Source organism: Entelurus aequoreus, linkage group LG01, assembly GCF_033978785.1.
Source record: "Entelurus aequoreus isolate RoL-2023_Sb linkage group LG01, RoL_Eaeq_v1.1, whole genome shotgun sequence".
Taxonomy (NCBI): Eukaryota; Metazoa; Chordata; class Actinopteri; order Syngnathiformes; family Syngnathidae; genus Entelurus; species Entelurus aequoreus.
In genome coordinates, this window is record NC_084731.1 from 93,510,631 (window position 1) to 93,525,692 (window position 15,062).

Sequence of the window (15,062 nt, forward strand, 5' to 3'; positions counted from 1 at the left end):
GGCAATTTCCCCTTCAAGACAAAAAATTACTAAAAACACTCATTTTTGCCTCTTTGAGCTGTAATTTGACCCCCTTAAAATACTTCAAAACTCACCAAACTTTTCACACACGTCGGGACTGGTGGAAATTGCGATCTAAAAAAAAAAACCGAACCCCAAAACTCAAAATTGCGCTCTAGCACAATTTTTGAATAAAACAGAGACAAAACTGCTCCTCAGAGGAAAACTCAGACAAAACTGCTTGTAACTTCCGGTAGGAACGCCTTAGAGACATGAAACAAATACCTCTATGTAGGTCTCACCTACACCTACATTTCATAGATTGACATCCTTCAGCAAAAACCAACAGGAAGTTTGCAATCCCTCCTTCAAAACAAAATTTTTGTTAAAACCGGTCACCAAACATCAAACATTATCTGCTCTGAGCGCGTTTGTCGTTTCGGCTTCAAACTACTACAGGAGAGAGATTGAACCCTTCTGATTAAAAGTTGACGGCGTTTTGGAAGGTGCTACCGTTTTGATTTTACGAGCCTTCAAAGAAAAGAACCACTGTGCCGCAGCACCTAGGAAAAAAACACAGACACAACTTCTTCTAACTCCCAGTACGAATATTGTAGAGACATGCAACAAAAACCTCTATGTAGGTCTGACTTAGAGCTAGATTTCATACACTGACACCCTTCAGCAAAAATCAACAGGAAGTTGGCAATCACCCCTTCAAAACAAAAGTTTCATAAAAACACTTAATTTTTCCCTCTTTGAGCTGTAATTTGACCGCCTTAAAATACTTCAAAACTCACCAAACTTTTTACACACATCAGGACTGGCGGAAATTGCGATTTAATTAGGACTAGCACCTGCCAAAATGCGGACCCGACCAACGCTGCTTGCAGCTTTAATTTTTTATTTAAATTGTTAGTTCACTTTGTTTGCCCTTTGCTGCTGTAAATGTCCCCGTTGTGGGATGAATAAACAAAGGATCATATTGTCTTATTTATCCTCGCAAAAAAGTTTGTAGTGTTCCCTCGATTATTACAAGCGAAATTTCTGCGATTTTGGGACGATATTTATTTAGATTTAATGGAATATTGTAGGAATTTCTCTTTAAGCACTCCACACGGTTTTGACACGCACATTTGAACATTTCCTTTGCTCAAAACACTTCATACACTCTATAACCGACATCATTTTAACATGAAACTTCAATGAGCACTCCAATCTCAATGTAGTCAATGGTACTCTAAATTCCACGATGAACTGAGGTCGCAGTAAGTAAACCACAAAGTGGCGAGGGAACTCTGTATTGAGTCTGCAACTATCGAACAATGTTTTCACTTTTTATATAATCCATGAGCATGTGTCCCAGTTCTGACTAAACATGGGGATGACGTTACAATGTTGTTATGCACCAACAAATAAAACAAAAGTGGAATTAGTTAGTGTAGCGATTTGTTTGTCCATTTGTTTAGTTGGCATTCTCGTTAATGGATGACCAACAAATGGGGGGTTGCCATATTGATCCTTGGAGTTGGGTGGTTCTTTTGACGCCATTTTTCAAGGTTGTCCAAAGAATCTTTTTTGTTGGCCTTTAACACATTCTTCACATACAATTCCTAAACGCCACACATTGTTCATACTAAAAATACTAACTAAAAAAACCTGTGGTAATTTTGATTGGGCCTGCTACCTGTTCTCTGGTAGGGTTGCCACCTTTCACGGCGGAAAGAAATTTGAGGGTTTGGCTCCCCAAAACCCTGAAATGCATAGAAACGTGTATCTTGTATATGAAAAAACTAAATGCTTTGATTTAATTGACATTATTTCACACGTCATATTGGCCTCTGGGCCCTGGCCCCTGGGGTCGCTTGGTGGTCAGTAAGGAAGGGGAAGTCAAGAAAGCATTTAGTCATACTTAAAGTTTAAAGTGCTTTATTAGCATTGAACATCGCTAAAGTGCTGTAAATTAAACAAAGATTTGCAGTTTAACACCCAAAAAAACTAAATTAAACACTTGAACTTGTATATACATGTTTATATAAATTATTACATCCATGTAACTAGCCTGAACTTAAGCATATAGGCCTGTTCTACTGTATTCTATACATATAAAGTGCTGTAAATTAAACAAAGCCTGTCTGGGTACACCTTTACTGAAAGAGGACAATACTTAAATGAAATTTTAGTATATAAAGTGACTGATTGATTGATTGATTGAAACTTTTATTAGTAGAATGCACAGTACAGTACATATTCCGTACAATTGACCACTAAATGGTAACACCCGAATAAGTTTTTCAACTTGTTTAAGTCGGGGGTCCACGTTAATCAATTCATGGTAAAGTGCTGTAAATGTAACGATTGGGGACACTTTTACTTAAAGAGGAAACAAATGAAACTGTGTGTGTTGTGTGTGTGTGTGTGTGTGTGTGTGTGTGTGTGTGTGTGTGTGTGTGTGTGTGTGTGTGTGTGTGTGTGTGTGTGTGTGTGTGTGTGTGTGTGTGTGTGTGTGTGTGTGTGTGTGTGTGTGTGTGTGTGTGTGTGTGTGTGTGTGTGTGTGTGTGTGTGTGTGTGTGTGTGTGTGTGTGTGTGTGTGTGTGTGTGTGTGTGTGTGTGTGTGTGTGTGTGTGTGTGTGTGTGTGTGTGTGTGTGTGTGTGTGTGTGTGTGTGTGTGTGTGTGTGTGTGTGTGTGTGTGTGTGTGTGTGTAAGTTGCTGGTCACTCCCAAGTTCTTTTGATGACAAATAAGCTGTGTATACATGTTAAAGGCTGAATAGACTGAACTACAGCATATACTGTGTAGGAGCCTAAATACTATTTAAGTTAATTTAAATTTGATGGAAGGTGCTTTGTTTATTCAGCCAAAATGGGACTACTTACTTTATTTGCATAATACGAAAGAAGAAGAATTATAAGGTACACTTTATTTGTAATTATTACATTTGTCTGAATAATTTGATGACGTACTATTTTATACTGCTTTAATACAGTGAAGATTATGTAACTGTTTAATTCAGACCTGGGCAAATTAAGGCCAGGGGACCACATGCGGCCCGTTAAGCTTTTCAATCTGGCCCGCCGGACATTCCCAAATCAATTTTTTAGATCTTTAAGCTGGAAAGTGTAGCTGCCATTATGATGTGCGGTGATGTTTTCTAATGGCCGTAAGTCTTGAACTATACAATGGTTGGAATCTGCACTTTTGCATGATATACTAGTTACTATGGTAATCTAATTAGTTACTATGGTAATCTAAGTCACAGCAGCTCAGACGAGGCACCAAGCAGTGTGGGTGGGGAGCGTTTCCACAGAGTGTTTCCAGAGCCTAAAATGTGGGTGTCAGGGACAGATGCGGAAGGAGATTTTTACAACAACGTTCTACAGCTTAGAGATGTATCAGATAGTAGGTTTTTTTTTGTTTCAATCATATTTTGCTGTGTTTGTATATGTGGATGAAGAGGGGGTGTGACGGTCAATATTCAGTGTTTTATCGTTCATAGCTAATATTGTAAATCTCACATTCTTCTATCTGGGTGTCTCATTCAGTAAAAAAAAATTGAAATTCCATTCCGTTTTTAAGGCGGTCTGTCATAACGTTTTTAACATTCAATCAGACATTATTGTGAGGTTTTGTTTTAGTGTTCCTAAAAATAATACCGGCCCCCAGACACATTTTTTTCTCTAAATTTGGCCCCCCGAGTCAAAATAATTGCCTAGGCCTGCTATAGAGACTACCTGATATAATGCCATCCATCCATTTCCTACCGCTTATTCCCTTCCGGGCTGCGGGGGGCGCTGGAGCCCATCTCAGCTACAATCGGGCGGAAGGCGGAGTACACCCTGGACAAGTCTATCTGAAATAATGAATTGGCAAATATGTATGCAGGTTCTCACCAAAAATGTATGGATTTTTTTTTGTGGTCTAAATATGTTTTTATTGTGTGTATACTCATAATTCAGTCTCTGAAATCACATGTTGTAATTTCTTGAGTGCTGTTGTACAAACACCAAAGAAAGGTTTACATTTCTTGAAAGGTAGTTAAAGAGTACAAAACGCAGTCGGACTTTGTTTCAAATTACGCAGCTTTAAAGTCACCCTCGGCCGTTTGTCAACAAGGAAGTGCTGTCAGGTGTGGCATGTTTCAGTTCCTCATTTCTGTCCTGTTGCGACCAGGGAAAGACCGCAAACTGAGAGCTTGGCAATAAAGGTAAAGCAAATGATTTATAACGTTAAGTTTGGGTAAAATGTGCATTGTCGAACATGTTTTTACGCTTTCTTTTGCTAGTTCCCCAGGAAAATCAGTGCCAGAGAACTGCTGATGAGTCACCAGCTCCGTCAGGTATTCAAGGCAAACTGATCGTGTGGTATTTGCTTTTTACTTCATGAATGTGCAGTGACAACTCCCAACATGTTTCCCCGTCAGAAGAGGAAACATGAGGACTCATTCAATACTGAGGACTGGGGGACTTTCACCCCTGACATGAGTCCTTATGTGTCCTCACCTTGTCTCCAGTCGCCTCCGGCTCCCAAGTCTCCGATGACTTTGTTTCACTGGCAAATCCAACAGGAATCGCAAAGGTTTGAAGGCGTCTCCCCTGAGGTGCTGACCAGGCAGGACGTTGACGGCGACACGTAGGTATTGTATCATCAACATCTTATCATGCCTTCTTTGGCTCACGTTCTTCTTTTTTACCAGATGTCTTCACATAGCTGTGGCTCAAGGCAGAAGGGCTCTGGCCCACGTTCTGGCTGCCAAGATGGCAGGCTGCGATGCTTTAGAGATGAAGGAGCACAGAGGGCAGGTAAAGATTTTGACACATTGCAGAATACATTTTGCTTACACATATTTTTTACAACACTCATTTCAAGCGGGAGACAGGAAGTGCACATTCGGCTTAGCGATGCGCCTCCACAAGCCCGGTTAGTGTGACTGTAGTGTGACATTTTGTATTTAGAGCCCGCACGGCCCATTGTCAAAGGAATCCCAAAGGGAGTCCTTTTGCAATGGGACGAAAGGACCTATTGAAATTGTAAGGTTTTATTATTATTCTTTATTAGGGTTCGCATGTACCCTGTATAAAGGACTCCCACAGGGAGTCCTTTGTACAGGGACAAAGGACACTATTGAAATTGTAAGGTTTTATTATTATTCTTTATTATTATTCCGCAGCTTTGCGCACTACTTTGCCCCCCTTAACATGCTTCAAAACTCACCAAATTTTACACACACATAGAAAAACTGTGACAGAACACTTTAGTAAAAAAAACCTAACCCCAAAAATCAAAATTGCGCTCTAGCGCCCCCTAGGGAAAAAACAAAAACAAACTGCCTGTAACTCCCACTAGGAAGGTCGTAGAGACATGAAGCAAAAACCTGTATGTAGGTCTCCCCTAGACCTACAATTCATAATGACACATCGTCGGGCAAAAACCAACAGGAAGTTGGCAATTTCCCCTTCAACACAAAAAATGACTAAAAACACTCATTTGTGCCTCTTTGACCTCTAATTTGACCCCCTTAAAATACTTCAAAACTCACCAAACTTTTTACACACATCGGGACTGATGGAAATTGCGATCTAAAAAAAAAAAACGAACCCCAAAACTCAAAATTGCGCTCTAGCTTTGTCCCCCTTAACATGCTTCAAAACTCAGCAAATTTTACACACACATAGAAAAACGCTGACACAACACTTTAGTCAAAAAACCAAACCCCAAAAATCAAAATTGCGCTCTAGCGCCCCCTAGGAAAAAAACAAAAAAAACTGCCTGTAACTCCCACTAGGAAGGTCGTAGAGACATGAAGCAAAAACCTGTATGTAGGTCTCCCCTAGACCTACAATTCATAATGACACATCCTCGGGCAAAAACCAACAGGAAGTTGGCAATTTCCCCCTCAACACAAAAAATGACTAAAAACACTCATTTTTGCCTCTTTGACCTCTAATTTGACCCCCTTAAAATACTTCAAAACTGACCAAACTTTTTACACACATCGGGACTGATGGAAATTGCGATCTAAAAAAAAAACCGAACCCCAAAACTCAAAATTGCGCTCTAGCGCAATTTTTTAATTATTATTCTTCCGCAGCTTTGCGCACTACTTTGTCCCCCTTAACACGCTTCAAAACTCAGCAAATTTTACACACACATAGAAAAACGCTGACACAACACTTTAGTCAAAAAACCAAACCCCAAAAATCAAAATTGCGCTCTAGCGCCCCCTAGGAAAAAACAAAAACAAACTGCCTGTAACCCCCACTAGGAAGGTCGTAGAGACATGAAACAAAAACCTCTATGTAGGTCTCACTTAGACCTACATTTCATAATTTTACATCCTCTGGCAAAAACCAACAGGAAGTTGGCAATTTCCCCTTCAAGACAAAAAATGACTAAAAACACTAATTTTTGCCTCTTTGAGCTGTAATTTGACCCCCCTTAAAACTCACCAAACTTTTCACACACATTGGGACTGGTGGAAATTGCGATCTAAAAAAAAAACCGAACCCCAAAACTCAAAATTGCGCTCTAGCGCAATTTTTGAATAAAACGGAGACAAAACTGCTCCTCAGAGGAAAACACAGACAAAACTGCTTGTAACTTCCGGTAGGAACGTCTTACAGACGTGACACAAAAACCTCTATGTAGGTCTCACTTAGACCTACATTTCATAGATTGACATCCTTCAGCAAAAATCAACAGGAAGTTTGCAATCTCCCTTTCAAAACAAAATTTTTGTGAAAAACGGTCACCAAACATCAAACATTATCTCCTCTGAGCGCGTTTGTCATTTCGGCTTCAAACTACTACAGGAGAGAGATTGAACCCTTCTGATTAAAGGATACTCAAAGAGTTTGGATAAGTGCTACGGTTTTTATTTTACGAGCCTTCAAAGAACCACTGTGCCGCAGCACCTAGGAAAAAACAGACACAACTTCCTCTAACTCCCAGTACGAATATCGTAGAGACATGAAACAAAAACCTCTATGTAGGTCTGACTTAGAGCTAGATTTCATACACTGACCACTTAGGACTAGCACCTGCCAAATATGCGGGCCCGACCAACGCTGCTTGCAGCTTTAATTTTTATTTGAGAATCGTATTAATTGGAACATTAGCTTCGAGCAGATTGCAGTTGCACTTTAATGCTTAATTTAAAAAAACAAAAAAAACCACAATGGCTAAGTAGTTCAGTGTTTCCCCACATAGTGCCAGGGTGTTGTTGATATGACATTGTTGTATTATTTGCATAATTGGCTATGGTGCATGTAATTTTTTACAAAGGCTAAAGAAATATTATACATATATTTTTCTTGTTACATTATATAATTTTGCTGTATTTTACAATTGCTGCTGCTTATTTTAATACTAGAACGTAACACTGGCTTCACTTTACCCACCCCTTGTTTGTTTACGTATATTTTTCCTTCAATACATTTTGGAATTTAGTTTGGCAGATAGGTAAGTCCTTGAAAAGTGTCCAACTTGAGGTTGTTCATTGATAGTTTTCACAATGAAGTTACCGTAAAATTAAGCACACAAAGGAATGTACATTAATATACCGTATTTTTCTGAGTATAAGTCGCTCCGGAATATAAGTCGCACCGGCCGAAAATGCATAATAAAGAAGGAAAAAAAACATATGTATCACTCATTATGTCTTATTATAACTCTTCTTTCTTTTTTGTAACATGCTAAGGGAATAAGTGTACTTTTGTACTTATTTCCCCATATTTCTACACAATTACCGGTACTGTATTTTTCTGAGTATAAGTCGCACCGGCCGAAAATGCATAATAAAGAAGGAAAAAACCATATATAAGTCGCATTTTTTTGGGAAATTTATTTGATAAAACCCAACACCAAGAATAGACATTTGAAAGGCAATTTAAAATAAATAAAGAATAGTGAACAGGCTGAATAAGTGTACGTTACATGAGGCATAAATAACCAACTGAGAACGTGCCTGGTATGTTAACGTAACATATTATGGTAAGAGTCATTCAAATAACTATAACATATAGAACATGCTATACGTTTACCAAACAATCTGTCACTCCTAATCGCTAAATCCCATGAAATCTTATACGTCTAGTCTCTTACGTGAATGAGCTAAATAATATTATTTGATATTTTACGGTAACGTGTTAATAATTTCACACATACGTCGCTCCTGAGTATAAGTTGCACCCCCGGCCAAACTATGAAAAAAACTGCGACTTATAGTCCGAAAAATACGGTACTAATGAAATGCACAAATACTGTATGACGTCGGGATCATTATAAATCAACAATACAGTTTGATACTGAGGTGTCTATTAATTAACACATTATGTTTTGCATATAGTAAACGTTTATATTCATCTTGGAGAAAGTGAACCACCAGGTTTAAGTGAATAAGGGGTATTTTGTGGTGAGCATACAATAAAACACTGCTTTGACAGCACATGTTGACTAGATTAGTCCTGGCAAGATAAAAGGCAGTTAATTGGACCTTGGTATGCAAAGTGCTAGCTCTATCCGTGAGAAGAGACTACATGTTTAACTTAATCTCCTTACATGGTCAGGTTATATTCTCCTGAACGAGCGCACAACCACGAGACATGAGTGGGGAATAAAAAACTGTTGGTTTGGCTTCTCCAAGTTGGGAGTGACACATCTTTTAGACTAGACCTCCTCCAGGTACTGCAGACCTCTAAAATGACGCTCGCTTGCAATAAAGCAACTTTTTGTTCAACGATGCGTCCTCGGCGTCTCCTTTGGTCCTTCACACCGCCACGTCGTCCTCGTGTCCGGACGAGGATGACAAGGCCAGAAATATACATCAGTACAAACTAAAAAAATGAAATCCAACCATACAGTATTGGCTCATGCCGCTAGCGTAATGCTAACATACAATGGACGAAAAACTGGTAATGGAAACACACAAATATCGAAAAACCTTCCAATGTCAATATTTTGTGGAACAGGTTTTACATTCATATCACCTGGAAGGTGAAGCGTTACATTCCAGTATCGCAAAATATGAAACATTAAAAAAAATGTTGAAAACATTTGTACTTGAATATATGAAAAACACTGCCAGTTTTATGTTTTAAATCAGGGGTGTCAAACTCATTTTAGCTCGAGGGCTGCATGGAGGAAAATCTATTAAAAATTGTGGCATTAAAACTAAAAAATAAAGACAACTTCAGATTGTTTTCTTTCTTACTTTGGCCAAAAATAGAACATCGTCTGAAAATATTACAATAAAAATATAGAAAAAACTACCAGCAGCGGAAAAGTTTAGATCCATGAAGGAAAGAAGAAAGTGAATGAATGTTTATAACTAAATATATGCATAAAAAATGGTTTTCTTTTGTATTATTTTTTTAAATGAATTAACGTTTTTGACAACCTTTTTCCAAAACACAATATAGAATGTGAGATATAACAGGATGATGATGATTATCATTTGTTTTCAAAACGCTTACAAAAACTGGGAAAATTCCTAACGCCAACACTAAGGGTGTAACGGTACACAAAAATTTCGGTTCGGTACATACCTCGGTTTAGAGGTCACGGTTCGGTTCATTTTCGGTACAGTAAGAAAACAACAAAATATACATTTTTTGGTTATTTATTTACCAAATTTGCAAAATCTTCCACCAAAAATATTTTTCTCAGTGGAATATTTGATGTGAAGTAATGGGAACCTTGGATAGGTCAATAATTCATAATAACATTGATTTTGATTCAATATTATGTTTTGAGCAATGACAGTTTGAAAAAAAAAAAAAAACAGCTTTGTTTTATTAGTCAACATTGCAACTTTTTTTAAATTACATTTAACCTTTAAGCTTTTTTATTTCACTTTTGTTATGTTTTTGTTTATTTCAATAGTATTTTTTTGACACCCCTGCTATAGATAATAAAAAAATTAAATGTGATAAATCTATGGATAAAAAGCAGAGCCTGGCGACGCATGCGCGTTTATCATAACTCTCTCGCTCTCTCTGTCTCTGCCCCTCCCTCACCAATGCTGCTGCGCGCACAATTTGTTTTGTTTTTAACCCCTTCTTAACCCTGAATGTACATTGAAAATACACGCAACACTAACTCAAAATGCAGGACATTTGAGGCATTTAAGAAACTCCGCCCGGACAGCCCCGCAAAAGAGGACATGTCCGGTGAAAAGAGGACGTATGGTCAGTCTATCGTAGCCCGGTCGTTGCTAGCATGCCGTGTGTTGTGCCTCGGTGTGCATTGTTTACACAACGTGCGTTACGCTACTTAATATGTCCGTGTGGAAACTCATTCGGTACACCTCCGAACCGAAACCCCCCTACCGAAACGGTTCAATACAAATACACGTACCGTTACACCCTTAGCCAACACTGATGGAGTATTGGTGCGTGCAAAACAGCAGCAGGCGGCTGTGGCCTGCGGGCCGGTTCTAATAATCAAATACGGTATTTATTATTTATATTGGGACGGTATAGCTCGGTTGGTAGAGCGGCCGTGCCAGCAACTTGAGGGTTGCAGGTTCGATCCCCGCTTCCGCCATCCTAGTCACTGCCGTTGTGTCCTTGGGCAAGACACTTTACCCACCTGCTCCCAGTGCCACCCACACTGGTTTAAATGTAACTTAGATATTGGGTTTCACAATGTAAAAGCGCTTTGAGTCACTTGAGAAAAAGCGCTATATAAATGTAATTCAATTCAATTCAATTCAAAAATATCACCCCGGGGGCCATAGATAGTTCATTTGCGGGCCGGACCTGGCCCGCGGGCCTTGACTTTGACACATAGGTTTTAAATGATGCAGCAGTACCTCGTTTTTCGGTAATATTTTTTTTTTGACAAAAATGTTTGCCATATTCTTTTGTATAACATCTCTTCTGTAATTGCGAGTGACAAACTAAACTACAGTTGAAACTCAATTCACAAATTTTATTGTTTCTTGAAAATTGTTCGTAAACCCAGAAGTTTGTATAGTGGAGCAAATGTCTCCATTAACGATGTAAATGTCAATAATTGGGTTGTCTTGTCTTGGATTTGCATCATTTCTTATGGGAATAATTGCTTCCTTTTTTCTCGCACAATTTGATTTTTGTTTGACCTTTTGTAACCTTTTGTACCAAGGTATCACTGTACCACAGACTAGCAACACGCCCATGGTGTAGTCTGCCTGCAGCCTACAATTAACTGGGATAGACTCTAGCATCCTGTATCCATGAACAGAATAAGCAGTAGAAAATAGACGGACACAGGCATACACATTTATTATTTATTATCTGTTTGTCAAAAAAACTGTTTTTGGAACAGTTTGAGCTTTTTTGTGTGGATTTGGAAATGATAGTTCACTTTGTCTTGCCCGGTCTAAGGTGTGGTTCTAAAGTAGATGTCGCAAACCTTGCCAAACAAGTCTAACTTTTGAATGTGAGGAATGAAAGTGTAATGGGAGGTCACTGTAAATGTTTGCTGTTTTGGCTTCTAGTTTTATTTATGCGCATCGAAGTACTTTTTAGTGGCAGAAAATATGCTTTTGTAAATTAGCCAGCTAGATTAAATACCAATTTTGGGTAAGCCACATCCTGGGATCGTCCAATAACAACCATGTTTCCAACACGCCACTTAAAGGCTTAGGGCCTAAATCAGTGGTCCCCAACCTTTTTGTCACTGCGGACAAATTTTATTTATTTTTATTTGTATTTATTGTATTTTTTTTTGCCTTAAAAAAATACAATCATTTGTGCTTATGGACTGTATCCCTGCAGACTGTATTGATCTATATTATTATGTTTAATGTAGGAACCAGAAATATTAACAGAAATAAACAACCCATTTGTGCGAATGAGTGTAAATGGGGGAGGGAGATTTTTTGGGTTGGTGCACTAATTGTAAGTGTATCTTGTGTTTTTTATGTTGATTTAATTTAAAAAATATATATATACACTACCGTTCAAAAGTTTGGGGTCACCCAAACAATTTTGTGGAATAGCCTTCATTTCTAAGAACAAGAATAGACTGTCGAGTTTCAGATGAAAGTTCTCTTTTTCTGGCCATTTTGAGCGTTTAATTGAGCCCACAAATGTGATGCTCCAGAAACTCAATCTGCTCAAAGGAAGGTCAGTTTTGTAGCTTCTGTAACGAGCTAAACTGTTTTCAGATGTGTGAACATGATTGCACAAGGGTTTTCTAATCATCAATTAGCCTTCTGAGCCAATGAGCAAACACATTGTACCATTAAAACACTGGAGTGATAGTTGCTGGAAATGGGCCTCTATACACCTATGTAGATATTGCACCAAAAACCAGACATTTGCAGCTAGAATAGTCATTTACCACATTAGCAACATATAGAGTGTACTTCTTTAAAGTTAAGACTAGTTTAAAGTTATCTTCATTGAAAAATAAGGACATTTTAATGTGACCCCAAACTTTTGAACAGTAGTGTATATATATATATATATATATATTTTTTCAAATTATTTCTTGTGCGGCCCGGTACCAATCGATCCACGGACTGGTACCGGGCCGCGGCCCGGTGGTTGGGGACCACTGGCCTAAATGACTAAGATCCAAATAGCACGTGCTAGACACTGTGCAGAATATAAATGGTATGTACTATAAGTGGGCGTGTTGCGTGTGTTCTCTAACACTGCGTGTGCAATTGAAAAGTGGTGTGTGTGTGCGCTTGATGTTTGCTGCAGTACACATCTATAATCTGTAACACCTTCTCTGAATTGAAATCTAGACACAGAAACATGTGCACACTGACTCTTATCTCTTTGCGCGAAGCTGCGGATGGTATCACCAGCGCTTTTGTGCGTCTGAAATGAGAAAATGCAAAATGCCAAAAAAAATGCTTAATAAAAGATGTCTTCATGTAGAAGATATATTATAGTAATATATGTCTTAAATTAAAAAAAACGCTAACAGACACCCAAACTAGGGATGTCCGATAATGGCTTTTTGCCGATATCTGATATTCCGATATTGTCCAACTCTTAATTACAGATACCGATATCAACCGATACCGATATATACAGTCGTTGAATGAACACATTATTATGCCTAATTTGGACAACCAGGTATGGTGAAGATAAGGTCCTTTTAAAAAAAATTCATAAAATAAGATAAATAAATTAAAAACATTTTCTTGAATAAAAAAGAAAGTAAAACAATATAAAAACAGTTACATAGAAACTAGTAATTAATGAAAATGAGTAAAATTAACTGTTAAAGGTTAGTATTATTAGTGGACCAGCAGCACGCACAATCATGTGTGCTTACGGACTGTATCCCTTGCAGACTGTATTGATATATATTGATATATAATGTAGGAACCAGAATATTAATAACAGAAAGAAACAACCCTTTTGTGTGAATGAGTGTAAATGGGGGTGGGAGGTTTTTTGGGTTGGTATACTAATTGTAAGTGTATCTTGTTTTTTTATGTTGATTTAATAAAAATAAGTAAATTAAAAAAAAACGATACGGATAATTTCCGATATTACATTTTAAAGCATTTATCGACCGATAATATCGACAGGCCGATATTATCGGACATCTCTAACCAAAACACATCAATTGAATTACCGGTAATTTTAAACAGCCCCTTAAATCATCCTAGAGCTATAAAACTATAAAAGGAAATTGCTTAATTTCTTCGACCGTCCAAAATGTTGACACACACACGTTCAATGACAGAATCTCGTCCGTCCGTCCTGCAGCCGTGTGTGGAACTGTCAGTTTGCGCATCCTTCTGACACGTGCTAAATAAAACACAAAATAGTGTTGGCAAAAGGGTGATGACTATTTATAAATCACATTGCATGTGCTAAATAATTATATTTGCATTTTTTTCCTCCCACTATTGTTGGCGTTTTGATGATCATCATATTTTGCATATTAATGAAGACAGAGATGCAAAATGGATTACACGCCTTATTCTGCTCACTCCAGACGCAATCCACTTTGCACACGTTTAGTAGATCAGCTGTGGGTGTGCTGTCAGGTTTGCACATGTTTTAGTACACGCAAATCTCTCGTAAATCAGGTCCTTCCTGCGTAAAAGTCAAACACAATTATGGGTGAACTATAATATATATTCACACTTTTTTTTTCATAGTTTGGTGCGACTTATACTCAGGAGCGACTTATGTGTGAAATTAACACATTACCGTAAAATATCAAATAATATTATTTAGCTCATTCACGTAAGAGACTAGACGTATAAGATTTCATGGGATTTAGCGATTAGGAGTGACAGATTGTTTGGTAAACGTATAGCATGTTCTATATGTTATAGTTATTTGAATGACTCTTACCATAATATGTTACGTTAACATACCAGGCACGTTCTCAGTTGGTTATTTATGCCTCATATAACGTACACTTATTCAGCCTGTTGTTCACTATTCTTTATTTATTTTAAATTGCCTTTCAAATGTCTATTTTTGGTGTAGGGTTTTATCAAATAAATTTCCCCCAAAAATGCGACTTATGTGTTTTTTTCCTTCTTTATTATGCATTTTCGGCCGGTGCGACTTATACTCCGGAGCGACTTATACTCCGAAAAATACGGTAGTCCTGAAGTAGCGAAGCTATGTTACGTTTGTGAATGTTTGCTCAAGTCAGAGTGAGCTCATGTCCCTTCCTTCTGTGCACAGACGGCGCTTCATGTGGCAGCAGCTGCCGATCAGCACCTGATTGTGCAGGACCTGCTGCTGCACGGCGCGCACATCAACGCCAGAGACTCATGGGGGCGCTCACCTTTACACGTGTGTGCCGAGAAAGGATTCTATCTCAGTCTTCAGGTTGGAAGTTAACTTTCTATTGTGCTGTATTGAAATAGATACACTATATTGCCAAAAGTATTTGGCCACCCATCCAAATGATCGGAATCAGGTGTCCTAATCACTTGGCCCGGCCACAGGTGTATACAATCAAGCACTTAGGCATGGAGACTGTTTCTACAAACATTTGTGAAAGAATGGGCCGCTCGCAGGATTTCCAGCGTGGAACTGTCATAGGATGCCACCTGTGCAACATTCCAAAGTCAACTGTCTGCTTTATTA

At 38.3% G+C, this 15,062-nt stretch overlaps 1 protein-coding gene across 2 annotated transcripts in view; it reads left to right on the plus strand.

Annotated features, from left to right (window-relative positions):
- Nucleotides 1-3,736: 3,736 nt before the first annotated feature.
- The window catches only part of nfkbiz (nuclear factor of kappa light polypeptide gene enhancer in B-cells inhibitor, zeta), a 22,352-nt gene continuing 11,026 nt past the window's right edge, over nucleotides 3,737-15,062 (plus strand). Inside the window, exons 1-5 of one of the 2 annotated variants that reach the window (XM_062062223.1) lie at nucleotides 3,737-4,204; nucleotides 4,283-4,336; nucleotides 4,421-4,629; nucleotides 4,694-4,799; nucleotides 14,655-14,801. In XM_062062223.1, coding sequence (XP_061918207.1) covers nucleotides 4,316-4,336; nucleotides 4,421-4,629; nucleotides 4,694-4,799; nucleotides 14,655-14,801 — 483 coding nt within the window. In that variant the 5' untranslated portion in view covers nucleotides 3,737-4,204; nucleotides 4,283-4,315. The remainder of the gene's footprint in view (nucleotides 4,205-4,282; nucleotides 4,337-4,420; nucleotides 4,630-4,693; nucleotides 4,800-14,654; nucleotides 14,802-15,062) is intronic. The other variant, XM_062062226.1, reaches the window with a different exon arrangement.